The 17,099-nt window shown below is 43.3% G+C and overlaps 1 protein-coding gene across 1 annotated transcript in view; it reads left to right on the top strand.

The window, feature by feature from the left end:
• The window catches only part of Col6a6 (collagen type VI alpha 6 chain), a 142,633-nt gene that overhangs the window by 32,404 nt on the left and 93,130 nt on the right, over positions 1-17,099 (top strand). The window contains exons 2-6 of the mRNA XM_059268521.1: positions 7,191-7,300; positions 10,277-10,873; positions 12,327-12,947; positions 13,995-14,555; positions 15,270-15,827. Coding sequence (XP_059124504.1) covers positions 7,237-7,300; positions 10,277-10,873; positions 12,327-12,947; positions 13,995-14,555; positions 15,270-15,827 — 2,401 coding nt within the window. The 5' untranslated portion in view covers positions 7,191-7,236. The remainder of the gene's footprint in view (positions 1-7,190; positions 7,301-10,276; positions 10,874-12,326; positions 12,948-13,994; positions 14,556-15,269; positions 15,828-17,099) is intronic.

Here is a 17,099-nt window from a genome sequence, read left to right as displayed (position 1 = left end):
CATTGAGCCTGAAGCTGTGCTGGTGGCTAGTAAGTCTCCAAAATCCCAATTCTTGTGTGGATTTTGCAAGGACCTCATGCAACGATTGCAGACACGCAGGTGGCCATGGGTGGCCAGGATAGCAATCATGTGGGTAGCCACGAGTAGCCATGTCTGTTTCATTTGTTTGTTTGGTGCTGGAGTTTAAATTTAGGTCATCATGTTTGTGTGTCAAGAACACTCACCCACCGGGCCATCTCTCTGGTCCCTTCTTCATTTTTGAAGGACAACTTTGTAGGATGGAGCATCCTCTCAACTCGAGATATTTTATTTGCGCTCTTCTTGCTTTCATGGTGTACTGGCTGGTTTTATGTCAACTTGCCATAAGCTAGAGCCATCTGAGTGGAGGAAGCCTCAACTAAGAAAACGCTTCCTTCTAGTAGGCAAGATGGTATTTTCTTAATTAGTGATGGATGGGGGAGGACCCAGACCATTGTGGGTTGTACTACCTCTGGGCTGGTGGTCCTGGGTTCTATAAATAAAGCAGGTTGAGCAATCCATGGGGAGCAAGCTTGTAAGCAACACTCCTCCATGGCCTCTGCTTCAGCTCCTGCCTCCAAGTTCCTGTCTTGTTTGAGTTCCTGTCCTGACTTCCTTTGATGATGTGGAAGTGTAAGCCACATAAAACCTTTCCTCCCCAAGCTGCTTTGGTCATGGTGTTTATCACAGCAGTAGGAACCCTAACTAAGACACATGTTTTGAAAGAAAGTTACATGTGTGTTTTAATCTTTCCTCTTCTGTGAGTGAAAAAAATTATCCCTTTGGTTTCTTTCAAGGTATCTTCTTTATCTTTGATTTTTCTGAAGTTTGAGAAATAACATTCTAGTGTGATGTTTGGCATTTAATCTGCTTGGTATGTTCTCTGTGGTTCCTGTGACTCCCATTTAATATTTGTCACTAATTTGGGGGACATTTCACCCTTTCTTTAAATATTTTTCTGTTCCTCATTCTCCTGGTATTGTTCCCCTTTCTGTAGTCATGTAGTTCTTCGGCCTCGCGTTCCTCTTCCTCTTCCTCCTCCTCCTCCTCCTCTTCCTCCTCCTCCTCCTCCTCGTCCTCCTCCTCGTCCTCCTCCTCGTCAGCCTCGTCGTCGTCGTCCTCCTCGTCCTCGCCCTCGTCCTCCTCCTCCTCATCCTCCTCTTCCTCGTCCTCCTCTTCCTCCTCCTCTTCCTCCTCCTCTTCCTCGTCCTCCTCCTCTTCCTCGTCCTCCTCCTCGTCCTCTTCCTCCTCCTCGTCCTCGTCCTCCTCCTCCTCCTCGTCCTCCTCCTCCTCCTCGTCCTCCTCCTCCTCCTCGTCCTCCTCCTCGTCCTCCTCGTCCTCCTCCTCCTCCTCCTCCTCGTCCTCCTCCTCCTCCTCCTCCTCGTCCTCCTCCTCCTCCTCCTCCTCGTCCTCCTCCTCCTCCTCCTCCTCCTCCTCCTCCTCCTCATCCTCCTCCTCCTCGTCCTCCTCCTCCTCCTCTTCTTTCTCAGTTTGGGAGGTTTCTGCTGAGATAACTGCATGCTCAGAGGTTCTTTCTCTCGGGACTAGTCTAGCAAGCCCACCCACAGCATTCTCCACTTCCGTTGCAGCGTCCCGTTTCCGGGCGGAGACACTTCTGGTCCTTCACTGGCGTTGAAGTGTCTGATGTGTTCCTTGGTTTTTCTTGCTGCTATCTGTACTTTCAAATTCCTAGGCTAACTCCATCATCTCAGCTGTGTCTGAGTCTGGTTCAAATGTTTGCTGAGTCTCCTCAAGTTGTGATTTTGACCTTTTTATTTTGACCTGTAATGTTCTTGATAGTTGGATATGATACATGGGGTAAAATGAATTTCCATAAATAGGCATTCAGCAATTTGGTGGTTGATGGGGATGGAGGGGGCGTTCCATAGTCCTGTGGTTATCTCTTAGACCTGTAGAGAGTCTGAGCCTCCAGATGGCGAATTTAACTCATATTCTCAGCCCTACCTCTGTAGGGAGGGACTGACGAGCAGGAGTGGGCAGGTACTGGGTCCTTCCCATCTCCTGTGTGGACGGCTAACAAACGAAGGAGAGAGGGACTGTGGATGGATATTTCCTTTTCCCCAAAGGATTAGGCTTGGGGAAAATCCTAGGAGGTGAGAAGATCTAAAGATGAGCAAAATGCTCTTTTTATTGACCAGTCCTCTGAGATTTAGCCCAACTAAATTTTTCAATACTTTTTTAGTTGACTGATTCTGATCTGAACATTTTGTGCTGTGTTCCTCTCGGACTGCTTCTGTGTTTCCAGTTTCGCAGTGGACATTTACTATCTAGTGGATTTGTGTTTTGATAATTCAGTCCCTGGTGCTTCATGTAGTCAAGCCCTAAAGGATTCCCAAAGTCTTTGTTATTGCTGCTGATGTCTGCCTGCCTGTGAGTCCGTCTGTCTGTTGTAGTCCTGGCATATACTAGGCAAATATTCTACCACTGAGCTATATCCCCAACCTCCCTGCTCTTTAATTTACCTTTTGTTTTTGAGACAGGTTTCTTGTTAAATTGCCCAGGCTGGCCTTAAACTTACTCTGTAGTCTAGGCAGGCCTTGAACTTGCCTCAGTGTCCCAGAGAGTTGAGATTATTGACCTACACTACCAGGTCTGCCACTGATTTTGGCTTTTCTTTGTTTTTCTTTATTGGATTATAGAGGTTAGATGAAAGAACACTAAACTGTGGGCCTTCTGGACGTGAGGCTAGAATCCCTGCTTCGTGTTGGGCACCTAGGGGAAGTGGGCAACATTGGCTAGCATCGCGCAGCCATTTAGGTATGAGCAGAGCCTCAATCACAAAGCTTTGGAGTTCACATTCTTTCCTCTCGGCCAAACACCTTAACACAGAAAAGTATGGATTTTACAAAGTGACAAGGTCACCTGATGACTTTGCTCGAGTATGATCAGCTTAGGAAACTTTATGAGATTCTGAAAAGTGTGATGTTAACAATTAACTTGCTTGAGCATTTTCTTTAGCATCCCTGAGGCCATATTCATTCATCTCGTCATGTGCCAAGGACTTACCTGAAGTATCTTAACATAGACCTAAGGCCCCTTGGAACTTTCCCTTTCTTCCCTTTGAGTGGGGTAGGAGTAGAACCACTTGAAAGAGGGAAGTGGCAGTGCCACTGGGGGTTAATGAGGAAACAACCACTTATCTTTAACACCCTGGCAAAGAGCCAATGTTTCTTCCAGTGACGGCGCTGATGATGCACTTACTTCTGAAGAAAAAGAAAACCAGTGCTTAGAACTGATATGGCCTGCAGGCCTCAGTTTAAAAAAACAAAAAACAAAAACAACCCAGAAATGACGGATGTCTTAATGTTGCCAATGTTGCTTCTCCATTCCCCTGGGCTCTAAATCATCTTATTTTGTAGATGTGGCCTGGATTATGAGTTGGCTCGTGTTTGGCAGAAGTCTCTCTTCGACCTCTGATTCCCAAAACCTGGAGAGAAGGCTTGGTCAGGTTCTGAATACTCTGGGCTTGGAGCCAACGCTTGGGGGACCGAGCTAGCTTCCCAGCTGTAGTATAAGTGAGACACACTCGTACATCACTGCAGAAATTTCACAAAGACTAGAATTTTTAAAAAACTATTTCATATCACATAACTTCCAAAAGAGCCACATTAACCTCGGCTTGCTTGATTCTGAATGGATGTAACAGAACAGAATATGGATTAAAGAGACCCACACTTTTTGTGAGGCAATCAGCGCTATAGCAGTATGGTGAACCGTGCTGGGAATTCAAAATTTATGCTAATTACTCTGTCTCTCTCATTCTTTCTTCATATATACTTAAGCAATCAGATATTTTCAAAAAACCCATGAGAGAATCTAGTCATCTTTGGTGGCACACCAACATATTAATCATGGGGTACAATAAAAATAAACCCATTATCTTTGCCTTTTTTACTTGGGACTGAAGGCAGAGGCGAGCCCAAGCTTGGACTTGAAGATCCTTTCCATTGCTTGTTTTGTCATAGTCCTACATGCGCGCGCGCGCGCGCGCGCACACACACACGCACACATTTACTTCTTATATACACTAGTAATTCTTATGCAGATGATACTTACTGTGGGCATTCTATTTTAAGGTATAGCTCCTTTAAAATGAGAAGGTTGGCTTAAAATCACCTCTTAGGAGCTGAGTTCCAGCCCACTCATTTCCACTTGGCTAGGGCTGATGATTGACAGAGCTTCCAAAGTGTGAATTGTCTAGACTCTTGTGAAGGATTGAAACAGAGTCCCATAGTGGAGAATGTCAAGGGAGAATGGAGCAGGAAGGGAAATAAGGATAGAATTCCTCAGTCAAGAGTCCTTTTTCTGAACACGTGAGATGTTAAACTTGAGGGAAACCCTGAAGTGGAGTGAAGTGGATTGAAGTGGCGTGAAGTGGCCATAGCTGGTATTGTGAATACACATTTGGGTAGCAATTTAAGCTGGACACGGAAATATTATTCGCAGCTAAAAATGCATCAGCTCACTTTTTTAAGTTGGAAAATGGTTGAAAAGGCCTTCCTCCATGTGCTCATATTTATTTGTAATGTATTCAATTCGATTTAACTCCATGATCAGCATTCCAGGGTGCCTTTAGGCCAAGCTGGGATTGAGACCCTTGCTCTGTGTGGATCTAGGCAGATGGACACAAATTAAGTTCCTCATTGTAAGGAGTGAGACTTCCATTTTCCATCAAAACATAGCTCATGTTTCTTCTTCTCTCAGATTTAAGAATAAAGCACAAATCATTGGAATCCACTTAAATGTCCATCAACAGATGAGTGGATAATGAAAATTAAATATATAAGATATATTATATATAGAAATACTATTCAGGTCTATAGAAAAATGAAATCACAAAATTCACAGGAAAATGGATGGACTTAAAATGTATAATATTAAGCAAGGTCACACATTCTTAGAAAAATAACTTCATGCTCTCTTTGTATGCAGAATCTAGCCAATAATGTATGTATATGTATAAACAAATGTACTTGTGGGTATAGTTTAACATGAAGAAAACAAAGACAGATAATGAGGGGTTGAAGGACTGAATGCAGGTTATGGACACCAGTTATGAAAGGATATAATTGTTTTCCTAGTTCTAATTTTGTCATGGGTTTTTGTTTTTGGTTGTAGGTAAGTGTACAAAATACATTCAATAGTGAAAGTACAGACTCCAGTATGAAGCTGCAAAGTTTCTGTTCCAAATGTCTAACTGTATTGAGTTGTATAGTCTTTGGGTCTGGTTAATTTCAGTGCGTGATTTTTATTTATTTGCAAATTTTAAATATATCTAAAATTAAAAATTAAAAAAAGAATATATAGAGAAAAAATAGGTGCACATGGTGGTGCATATAATCTCTGGAGGCAGAGGCAGGGAGATCTCTGAGTTCAAAGTCTGCCTGGTTTACATAGTGAAACCCTGTTTCAAAAATAAAAATAAAATAAAAATAAATAAATAAATGGCAATCATTATCTAACTAGGGAGGGAGGAATGCTCAATCATACCACAAGGGCACATGCTCAATTACGTTCATAGCAGCATTATTTGTGATAGCCCGAACTTGGAAACAACCTAGATGCCCTTCAACTGAAGAATGGATAAACAAAATGTGGTACATATACACAATGAGGTACTGCTCAGCAGAGAAAAATAATGACATCATGAGGTTTGCAGGCAAATGGATGGATCTAGAAAAAAATCATCCTGAGTGAGGTAACCCAGACTCAGAAAGACAAACATGGTATGTACTCACTCATAAGTAGATACTAGATGTAAAGCAAAGGACAATCAGACTACAACCCGCAACTCCAGGGAGGCTACCTAGTAAAGAGGACCCTAAGAAAGACACAGGGATCGCCCAATGACAGAGAAATAGATGATGAGATCTATATGAGCAAACTGGGGGTGGGATAATGGAGGGCAAGGGTCGGGGGGAAGAGAGCTTAGGGGAGAGGGAGGGTCCCAGCTGGATCAGGAGCAGTGTGGGAGAATGGAGAGGAAGATACCGTGATGAATGAAGACTCCAGGGGAATAGGAAGAAGCAGAGTGCTAGAGAGGTCTCCAGAAATCCACAAAGATATCTCCACTGTAGACTACTGGCAATGATCGAGAGAGTGCCTGAGCTGACCTGCTCTGGTGATCAGATGGCCAAACACCCTGGCTGTCATGATAGAACTCTCATCCAGTGTCTGATGGAAGCGGATGCAGAGATCCACGGCCAAGCCCCAGGTTGGAGCTCTGGAAGTCCAATCGGCGAGAGAGAGGAGGGATTGTATGAGCAAGAGATGATGAGACCATGGTTGGAGGAAGCACAGGGACAAATAGCCAAACTAGTGGAAGCCCATGAACTGTGAACCAATGGCGGAGGAGCCCCCATGGAACTGGATGGGGCTCTCTGGATAAGTGGGACAGTTGATTAGCTTGAACTGTTTGGGAGGCCCCCAGGCCATGGAGGCAGGACCTGTCCTTGGTGCATGGGCTGACTTTTTGGAGCCTGGGGCCTATGCTGAGACACTTTGCTCAGCCTTGGTGTAGGGAGGAGGGGACTGGACCTGCCTTGAGTGAGTCTGCCAGGCTGGGCTGACTCCCCAGGGGAGACCTTGCCTTGGAGGAGGTAGGAGTGGGTTGTGGGGGGGGGGGGGGCTGGGTGGTGGGAAGAGGGAGGACGGGGGAATCTGTGGCTGATATGTGAAATTAAGTTAATTATAAAATAAAAATACTATAAAAATAATGATTGCCATTTATTTATATTTTTATCTATCTAACTAGGGAAGGAGAGGGGAAATCAGGATTTTTAACCCATACCCAGAATACAAAGGGTTTGCTATGAAACACACCTGTACATTCATGTTGGGAGGTTTAGCAGTTTTAGGCTGTATCACATGAGCAGTGCCCTGTCATGGCGGGAGCAGACAGGGTCCACTGGGACATGGGCAACAAGGTATCCGCTGACTGTTCAAGGTCTCGTTTCCGCAAGGTCTGAGGGCCAGGAAAGCACACCTCTAAGCGAGCTTCATTTTCCTCCAAGGTACCTCACAGAATAGACGGCCAGCGAACCTTACTTATCCCTCACACCCTTTTCACACCGAGTTTATTATATAATTTTGTCTGTGAGCCCTGATTCACAAATAACGTTCAAATGATTTTCCATGTTTTCCTTTTTTAGCTTTAACGTTGGGGATTTTTCAGCCTAGGACCTGAAAAATCTGAAAATGCTGCTGATTTTGTTGCTGACAGTGATTTGTTTCCGTGTTTGTGTGAACCAAGATGATTCTGGTAAGAAGAAATGGAAATAGTTCCTTTCCATAATTATATATATATACATATATATACATATATATATATATATATATATATATATATATATATATATATATATATGCATGCACTCAACAGCGTAGGCTGTTTAAGTTAGGATATTTGTTTCACAATGCTTGATTTCAGTGGTAGTGAAGATGGGGGCCAAGGTTTTGTCTTATTGGGTTACCCTGTGTTCTTTGGAGATCTTGAGCTACTGATACAATCTATGAAAGCTATCATTCTGTCCTTAATTCCGCCTACTCTAGGTCTCCTTGGGAATTCTGTTGTTAGGTTAAGCACTGGAAAATTCAGTATGTCTTTAATTATCTTGACTAGAAATGTTGCTTTGGCTAAATGTGCAAATTTTGCTGCAGCTGCAGCATATTGGACTGTTGCTTATACAGGCATGCCTGTGTTTACCCTGGAGAAAGAGTTCCTAGCTGTCACTGTCAGTAATTTTGGTCAGTAACTCAGATCCAGTGAAATGAAGTTCAAAACATCCTCTACTGCCTCCTCCAGCCCTGCTTAAGAAGTTGACGTATGTGGGCCAGCTCACATCCAGGACCACCTACACTGGCTTTCATAGCTTTCACTAGGATTCTGACCTTGAAACAAGTTTAGTGGATATAAACTAGACTTACCCCTTAAACTATCATCATTTGATGCCTCTCTGAGCCTTAAGCTTTTAAAGAAGAGTCGATCTCCACCCCCTACCCACAATTTCATGGCTTAGACATAATAAAGGACCTGGAACTGTCGCATTGCTAATGAGCCACATGTCTTTCCTACACAAGATAAAGGAGCTTCTGCATGAGTAGAAAGGTCACTGATAGTCACACATCAAGCTGTCCTGAGCAGGGCTCTCTGAACTACCCAGCCTTCCCTTGGAAGCAGATCCTGACTGGCCCTCTGCTCGTTCTCCCCCTGAATGTTGCTGGCTGTGTGATCAAGGGTAGAGTCTCAGATTGCTGGGAGTGAGGTCACTTAAAGGGTGAGAAAGGACCGATTGATTTATCTTCTGAGCTTTGGTCAGATGCTCACAGAGATCGAATGATGGAGGCCAGGGCTAGTTTCCTAGCAATGGAAGAAAAAACCCAGGAGTTATTGTGACTTGATAGCAATTTATCTAGTAACCATTTGTGATGAAATCTTAAACTGAGGAGATAGCCTGGGCATTTGCTAATCAAGCCTCTTTATTTTGAAGTAGAGGAGACAGGCTCGTGCATATTGAATGCCTTGATAATGCTCATAGAATTAGCTGATGATAGGCAGGCTTATCACTTAATTCAACTGCACTGCATTTTCTCTGATAACACACACACACAACTTCTCCATCTGTCTTTATGATAAAGTAGTGGAAGTTCAGAGATCAGACAAGCAGCCATCAGTAAATGAAACTAGTTTGGACTCTGATTTTCTAGAAAATAAAAATATAATTCCAGAGCCTAACATAGTGATGGGCACATGCCTGTAATTCTAGCACTTGGGAGGTGCTAGTAGGAGATCAAAAGTTCAAAGCCTACCTGGGATACATAAAACTATGCCATTCATGTATATGTATGTATATACACACATATGTGTGTGTATGTGTGCATAATACATATTATAGACATATAATTTATGTGCTATTTATATATAGTTGATTGTATATTATAATGATAGCACATGATATATGTATATATAATACTAAAGTCCTATACAGCTAGCAAACAAATTGTTAAAGGTTTTTATATTCCAACACAAAATATGTTTTTAATTGAAACCAAGATTAATCCCATTTCTCACCTCAAATTCTTTGCTGCTATCATATTTCATGTATGAGAAAATAAATTTGTCAATCTTAATGCTCATTCATATGACTTGCTGAATATATTATAAATAACTTTCCCACAGATTAAGCAAATCCTGTGTATTTGTGATATCTTAAACTTCATCAATTCAACACTTTATAATACAAAAACGATGTTCACAAATCGATTAGATAACCTAAGGCATTGCTTAAGTGAGAATCACAATGAAAGACTTTCAGGTTTCGTCATTCAAACCAATTTGAAGGAGTCTGATGTTTTTACTCTTTACTCTTTGAGGGGACACCACCCAGCTCCCAAATAAATACATGGAGTCTTATTCTTACTTCAGAATGCCTGGTCTTTGCTTGGCTTATTTCTAGCCAGCTTTTCTTAAATTATTCCATCTATATCTATATACCTTTCTTTCCTTCTTACTCTATGGCTGGTTGTGTAGCTCAGTGGCTGGGCCCTTGAGTCCTCCTCCTCCTCTTGCTCCTTGATCTTTTTTCTCTCTTTCCTCTCTTTCTCCTTCTATTTATTCTCTCTGCCTGCCAGCCCTGCCTATCCTCTGTCTTGCCTTGCTATTGGCCATTCAGCTCTTTATTAGACCAGTCAGGTGTTTTAGACAGGCAAAGTAGCACAGCTTCACAGAGTTAAACAAATGCAACATAAAAGAATGAAATACATCTTTGCATCATTAATGTTCCACAGCATAAACAAATATAACACATCTTCAACTAATATTCTACAACAGTCTGATTCAAATGAAAACTTTCAGTGTATGCGTGTGTATGTTTAATGCCAACTGTGTGTGTATATATGTGTATGTGTGTATATACACAGTTGGCATTAAACACACACACACACACACACACACACACACACACACACACACCCAGTTATCTAATTCTTTGCCAAACGATGCTCCTTATTGCAAAACTTAGCAATGAGAGGTTGTATAAAGTACTCACACCATGAAGCAAACACTTCTTTTTCCTGAGAGATTGTGTGTTGTTAAGCTATTCTGTTCAGGAAGGCACTTAAACATAATTCAAAGAAAAAACTAAGTTTCTGTTCACACACACACACACGCACACACACAGTTGGCATTAAACAGGGCAGACAATTTCTAAAACTTTTTGCTGTGTTTATGACTTTATAGGGCCCGAGTATGCAGATGTGGTGTTTCTGGTGGACAGCTCAGATCACCTAGGGATGAAGTCCTTTCCTCTTGTGAGAACTTTCCTCAACAAGCTGATCAGCAGCCTCCCCATAGAGGCCGACAAGTACCGTGTGGCCCTGGCCCAGTACAGCGATGCTCTCCACAACGAGTTCCAGCTGGGCACCTTCAAGAACAGGAACCCCATGCTGAACCACCTGAAGAAGAACTTCGGGTTCATCGGTGGGTCCCTGAAGATAGGGAACGCCCTGCGAGAGGCCCACAGGACCTATTTCTCTGCATCCACAAATGGAAGAGACAGGAAACAGTTCCCCCCAATCCTGGTGGTGCTGGCTTCAGCTGAGTCTGAGGATGATGTGGAAGAGGCTTCGAAGGCACTGCGGGAAGATGGGGTGAAAGTCATCTCGGTGGGGATGCAGGAGGCTTCTGAGGAAAACCTGAAGGCCATGGCCACATCCCAGTTCCATTTCAACCTCAGGACTGTCAGAGACCTCAGTTTGTTTGCCCCAAACATGACGCAGATCATCAAGGACGTGACTAAGTACAGGGAAGGAACGGCTGATGACATTATTGTGGAAGGTGGGTGTCCTTGCTTTATGTTGCTGTGATAAAACACCAAAAGCAACTTGGGGAGAAAGGGTTTATTTTAGTTTCCAGGTTTACAGTCCATTGTGGAGAGATGCCAGGATGAGCATTCAGTCAAGAACTGAAGCAGAGACCATGGAGGAACACTGCTTGCTGGCTTGCTCTCTCTGGCTTACTCATCTACCTCTCTTACATACTCCTACTTGCCTAGGGATGGTACCTCCCACAGTGGGCTGGACCCTCCTACATCCATTAGTGATCAAGAAAAACGCTTCATAGACAAGCCTACAGGCCAGTCTGATAGAGGTGGTTTTTCTAAGTGTGTCAAATTGATAACAAATCTTAATCAGAACAGCAGGCTGAGGCTGCATGCGTAGGACCAATATCAAAATGATTTTGAAAAAAAAATATGGGAAAAGGATTAAAATCCTGTGAATATCCCTTTCCTCCAATGGGTGGCGTTTTCAGGTATTAAATATCTCAGCATGTTCAAGAAGATCCAGTGATTGTGGCTAATTTAAAAAAAACCAAACAATAAATCCCACAGGGCTTACTTTTCTATGGCATACTTAGCCCAAGACCTTTTAAAATCCTGCAGCACCCTCTCCTTGCCACCCAGATTCCCCTCAGCCACCTCCCTGCACTCTTGCTGCCGTTTTATTACTGGCTCACTAAAAACAAATTTGCTCCTGGAGAAACCTTTAGCTTTTGAAACCACATAAAGAAACAAATGGCAAGGCTAAAGCCAGCCTCTGACGATCCAAATCCTATTCTGAAGCAAAGAACTAAAATGATATGGCTGCTCCAGTGCCAAGCAGCCATGTGTAGCCAGAGCGGGCTCAAGTCTCCTGATTTCCAGTTAGGTAACATACACCCCACATTGCCTATCTCACTGTTTGATTCTGAACTAGCTTCTGAGTTCTTCAGTCTGTCCTCTTGGTTAAATCAGTTCGAGATGACCTATTGATAATACAGAATAGGTTTGTTTTTTTTTTGGTGGTAACTTATAAAAATATGAACCTTTACTACTAGTGTCTTTCCCAAATGATTGAAAATGCAAGTGTACCCATTATCATCCTTTGCATTATTTAGAGCTGTTTAATATAGTGGAGGTGATACTTAAATGTTTTTCACATTTAATAGCTAGTCTTCATTGGATGAATTTTATGTGCTAATCTCCATGTTAAGTATATTATATCATTTAATACCTATGCCAACTCTGTAAGGTAAACATGATATCTCATTTTATAGATGAGGGAACTGAAGCTGGGAGCTTAGCTGAGATCTAGTCTTTGAACCGGGTCCCTTTCCTCTCAGCCTCACAATCATGTCATACCTTCTTTACACAGCAGAGTTCTGGTGTGTGTTTCTGCATGTCTTATAATGCTCAGCTGAAGTGCCGACCCTCCTGTTACAACCATGCTCATTCATTCCTTTCCCTACACAGCTTGCCAAGGCCCTTCTGTAGCTGATGTCGTATTCCTGTTGGATATGGCCATTAATGGCAGCCAGGAGAACCTTGACCATCTCAAAGCATTCCTGGAAGAAAGTGTCTCTGCCCTCGACATCAAGGAAAACTGTATGAGGGTTGGTCTGGTGGCCTACAGCAACGAGACGAGAGTGATCAGTTCCCTGAGCATGGGTATCAATAAGACAGAGGTCCTGCAGCACATACAGGACCTGTCTCCCCATGTAGGGCAGGCCTACACCGGGGCTGCCCTCAGAAAGACCAGGAAGGAAGTCTTCAGTGCACAGAGGGGCAGCCGGAAGAACCAAGGGGTGCCTCAGATTGCTGTACTGGTGACCCACAGAGCTTCAGAGGACAATGTGACCAAGGCAGCTGTCAACCTCAGGCGTGAGGGAGTGACCATCTTTACCATGGGCATAGAGAGGGCCAGCCCAGACCAACTGGAGAAAATTGCATCCTACCCTGCAGAGCGGTTTGCCTCCAAACTGAGCGACTTCTCCGAGCTGGCCACCCACAATCAGACATTCCTGAAGAAGCTGCGAAAGCAAATCACACACACCATCTCTGTCTTCTCAGAACAGACCGAGACCCTCAAATCTGGTAAAGCCTTACTCAGAGAAGGCTACTCTACAGCCTTCTTTATTCTCACCTTTTGAGTGTTGTCTATAAAGAAGGGACTCAGGGGCTCTGAGGTAGGTGAGCAGAATAAATTCCTAGTTTTAAGTTTAGCTAGGTACTGGGAAGTACAGCTTGGAGGACACTAAAATCTACTGAAGTGTGAGCATGGGCACACAAAGAGGGGTTTCCTCTTTAGCATGGCTTTAACTGGGCTGGTTACTTCAACATGTCCTGGAGTCATCATTTCTGTCTCCTCCTCCTCTGCTGATTTTCACTCTGCCTTACCAGGTCCCCTGATCTCTCCTGTACTGTATTCTTACTTACTTTGCTCTTCCTTTAACCCAGGGCCAAATTAGAGAATAAATGGTAAACATGACTTGTGTGGAAGACAAATTCAGTGACAATCTATTGCCTTCAAGTTTAGAGAGAGAAGGGTCTGTATATTTACATGTACATGATGTTTGTTTTATACATGTGCACATATATACCATGGATGCTCTAGAAATATTTTCATATCTGTGTATATGTAAGCATATTTGTATATATTGTGCAACAATTATTTATAGTTTATTTACTGTGTCACTCTAACTCACACTCAAGGTCATTGACAACATCCCTACTGGATCTCAGGACTAGGAGTGGGCAAGAAGTAAACAGTTTTTTCTAGATTATAGGAAAGAGAACTCACATGCTCACAGTACCTTGTTACACACCATCTATTCCACAGCATATCACTTTCCTCTGAGTATTACTAATGGAGAAAAGCAGCTTGCAAAGAACAATTTCTAGTTTTCCTACACATAAGTATTTATCCTTATCCATGGCAGAGAATTAGGGTTTAGTCTCAAACTGTCAGAAGCAATTCATTTCCCCTGACTAATGCTGAGCCCCCATCCCAAGCTAGAAAAGCAAGTCTTTGATGCCCAGAAGCCATTCCCATCTTTCTTCTGAAGGAGCTTCTTTTTCCTATCTGCACTCTCTTTTACATTTGCCCTGAATGATACATTCAACTTTCTGGTTCCGTTTTAGCCTGTGTGGACACAGAGGAAGCTGATATTTATCTGCTCATTGATGGTTCAGGGAACACCCAGCCCACAGACTTCCATGAAATGAAGACCTTCCTGTCAGAGGTGGTGGGCATGTTCAACATTGCTCCTCACAAAGTACGGGTCGGGGCCGTGCAGTATGCCGACACCTGGGACTTGGAATTTGAGATCAGTAAATACACCAGCAAGCCTGACTTGGGAAAGGCCATCGAGAACATCAGGCAGTTGGGCGGGAACCCCAACACAGGTGCAGCCCTGAACTTCACCCTGAAGCTGTTGCAAAAAGCAAAGAAGCAGCGAGGAAACAAAGTGCCATGTCACCTTGTCGTTCTGACGAATGGCATGTCCCAGGACAGTGTCCTGGAGCCTGCGCACAGGCTGAGAGAGGAAAACATCCATGTTTATGCTATCGGAGTCAAGGAAGCCAACCAAACCCAGCTTCGGGAGATAGCAGGAGAGGAAAGGCGAGTTTACTACGTGCATGAGTTCGATGCCTTGAGGGACATAAGGAACCAGGTGGTTCAAGAGATCTGTGCTGAAGAAGGTAGGGATGATTCGGCTTGACCTTCAGACGGCAGCTCGCAAAGGGACACTGTTAGTCGGGGGTGACACACATTTCTAAGTTGGGATTATTGACCTGTGTGATTATACTTTCTCTCCAGAACAGAGCAAAAACCCCATGTAGTATAAACTAATATCTGAAGAGTGACAGAGGTATTTGGAGGGATTCTCTCTAATGAAGCCCTGCTAGATTATATGATTAGGTGTCGTGTGTATAATACAAGCAAAGGTGTTCTGACATAGAGGATCGTGGCCATTTGATTGACATTTCATTTTATTAATGAACTTGTACAAGTTTCTCTAGAGTATTAAATCAGTAGCTTCTAATCAGGGTTTTCACTCTCTGAGGATATTTGGTAATTTGTAGAGACATTTTTGGTGTCTCAAGCAGGGAGCTTTCTTGGCATCTACTGAATGAATGAAAACCAAGCTTTTTGCTAGCCATCTTAAAGATCGACATTCAGAGCACTACTACAGTAAAAATGACCTGACCCCAATGGTGCTGATGTTGAGATCCTTAATTACCAAGGAACAGAATAGTCTTGGCTTTTATTGCTTGCAGTGCTTTATTTACCCATCTTTATGATGCACACACTGAGCTTGAACATAGAATTATTTGTGATTTGGGTTTTCCTGTGAACTCTCAATTTTTTTATATGCAACAATGCGAATAAACATCCCATTTCCTCCCACACAGCCTGCAGAGACATGAAAGCGGACATCATGTTTCTGGTAGACAGTTCTGGCAGCATAGGACCTGAAAACTTCAGCAAGATGAAGATGTTTATGAAGAACCTAGTGAGCAAATCCCAGATTGGGCCAGATCGAGTCCAAATTGGCGTGGTCCAGTTCAGCCATGAGAACAAGGAGGAGTTTCAGCTCAACACATTCAAGTCCCAAAGTGACATTTCCGACGCCATCGACCGAATGACTCTCATTGGAGAAACAACCTTGACAGGCAGTGCCCTGACCTTTGTGTCCCAGTACTTCAGTCCCGACAAGGGGGCCCGGCCCAATGTCAGGAAGTTCCTCATTCTCATTACCGATGGTGAGGCTCAGGACATAGTAAGGGACCCAGCAGTTGCACTTCGGAGAGAAGGTGTGATCATCTACTCTGTGGGAGTATTTGGCTCCAATGTCACCCAGCTCGAGGAGATCAGTGGGAAACGAGAGATGGTTTTCTATGTTGAGAATTTTGACATTCTGCAGCATATTGAAGATGCCCTAGTCCTGGGAATATGCAGTCCCCGTGAAGGTAAGCATGAGTACAGTCACAACAGGGCCAACCAAGTACTTGAACTAAATAGAGCTGTATTCAAATACTGTAAGCTTCTTAACTGAAATGTTTGTTTTAGTGTCTTTGACCTTTTGAGTTAAATGGTAGAAGCTGGGTGTGGTAGTTCATGCCTGTAATCTCAGTATGCAAGCTGAGACAGGAAAATGGCTGTGAGTTCAAAGCCAGCCTGGGCTACATAATGAGTTCCAGGCTAGTCTGGAGTACAGAGCAAGATCTTGGCTCAGTGCTTCCTGACCCCCACAAAGAAAAATAAATAAATCCACAAAGGAATGATTTTGGCCTACCTAACTTGCCTATTTGCAGACAAATAATAGTCCTAATGCGATTAACTACTCCTTTAAGAGAAACAATCACCAGGTCTTATGTCAGGGTCCCTGGAAGGAATGGACTTGTCAAGAGCTCTTGTGGAAGTGATCTACTGAGGAAGTGCTTCCAGGAAGGGAGGAAGGAAAGAAAAACAGAAGAGGTGGGAGCTACACAAGGCAGTCACTTCAGCTGTGAGCTTAGCTTCAGCACAACCCCATGCACAATGTAAGAACATGAGTCCTCCCACTGTTGGCCCAGCGTTCCAATGAGGGGCCCAGCCTTGTATGCCCTGTGCCATTAGGCCACATGTGGGCTGCTGACGCAATTGGGAGAGTAACATCACCTCCTGAGCAGAAAGACATGTTTGGCTTAGCATCTATTGATCAAATAAAGTGTTTATAAAAAACTGTCTACTAAATCCCACAAACATGAAAGGTACTAAGTGAAATTGAGCAATAGATGCTTCCAGAGAAGTAAATGGCATACTCTTCCTATAATACTGCATAGTAATGGGCAAACCAAAGCTCCAGGGTGTAGATGCAGCTTAGTGGTAGAGCTCTCTCAAGGTCATGGACTGAACCCCAGTATCTCACCTACCCCCAAAACTAACAGAAGACCAACAAATATAAGCAGCTAAATTGTTCTGTGACCCCTGGATTTAATGACAGAAGTATTCTGAAAATTCACTCTGAAAAACAGATATTTTCAGATTTTCAAGGGAGAAGAGACACTGCCTTGTTGTTCTAGCAGTGGTTATGTTCAAATCCCTTTGTGGGGTTTGGTGGCTGTCATCTGTATTTGGTAGAAGGACGACAACATCTGGTTTTTGTTCTCTGGCAATGCCATTCATAATAAGTATAAGCTCTTTGAAGGGCTCCAATGCTGAGCAAACTTCCCCCCAAGTTCCTGAGTAATTTAAGTAAT

Source organism: Peromyscus eremicus, chromosome 7, assembly GCF_949786415.1.
Source record: "Peromyscus eremicus chromosome 7, PerEre_H2_v1, whole genome shotgun sequence".
Classification (NCBI taxonomy): Eukaryota; Metazoa; Chordata; class Mammalia; order Rodentia; family Cricetidae; genus Peromyscus; species Peromyscus eremicus.
This window is presented reverse-complemented; position numbering and strand designations above follow the sequence as displayed.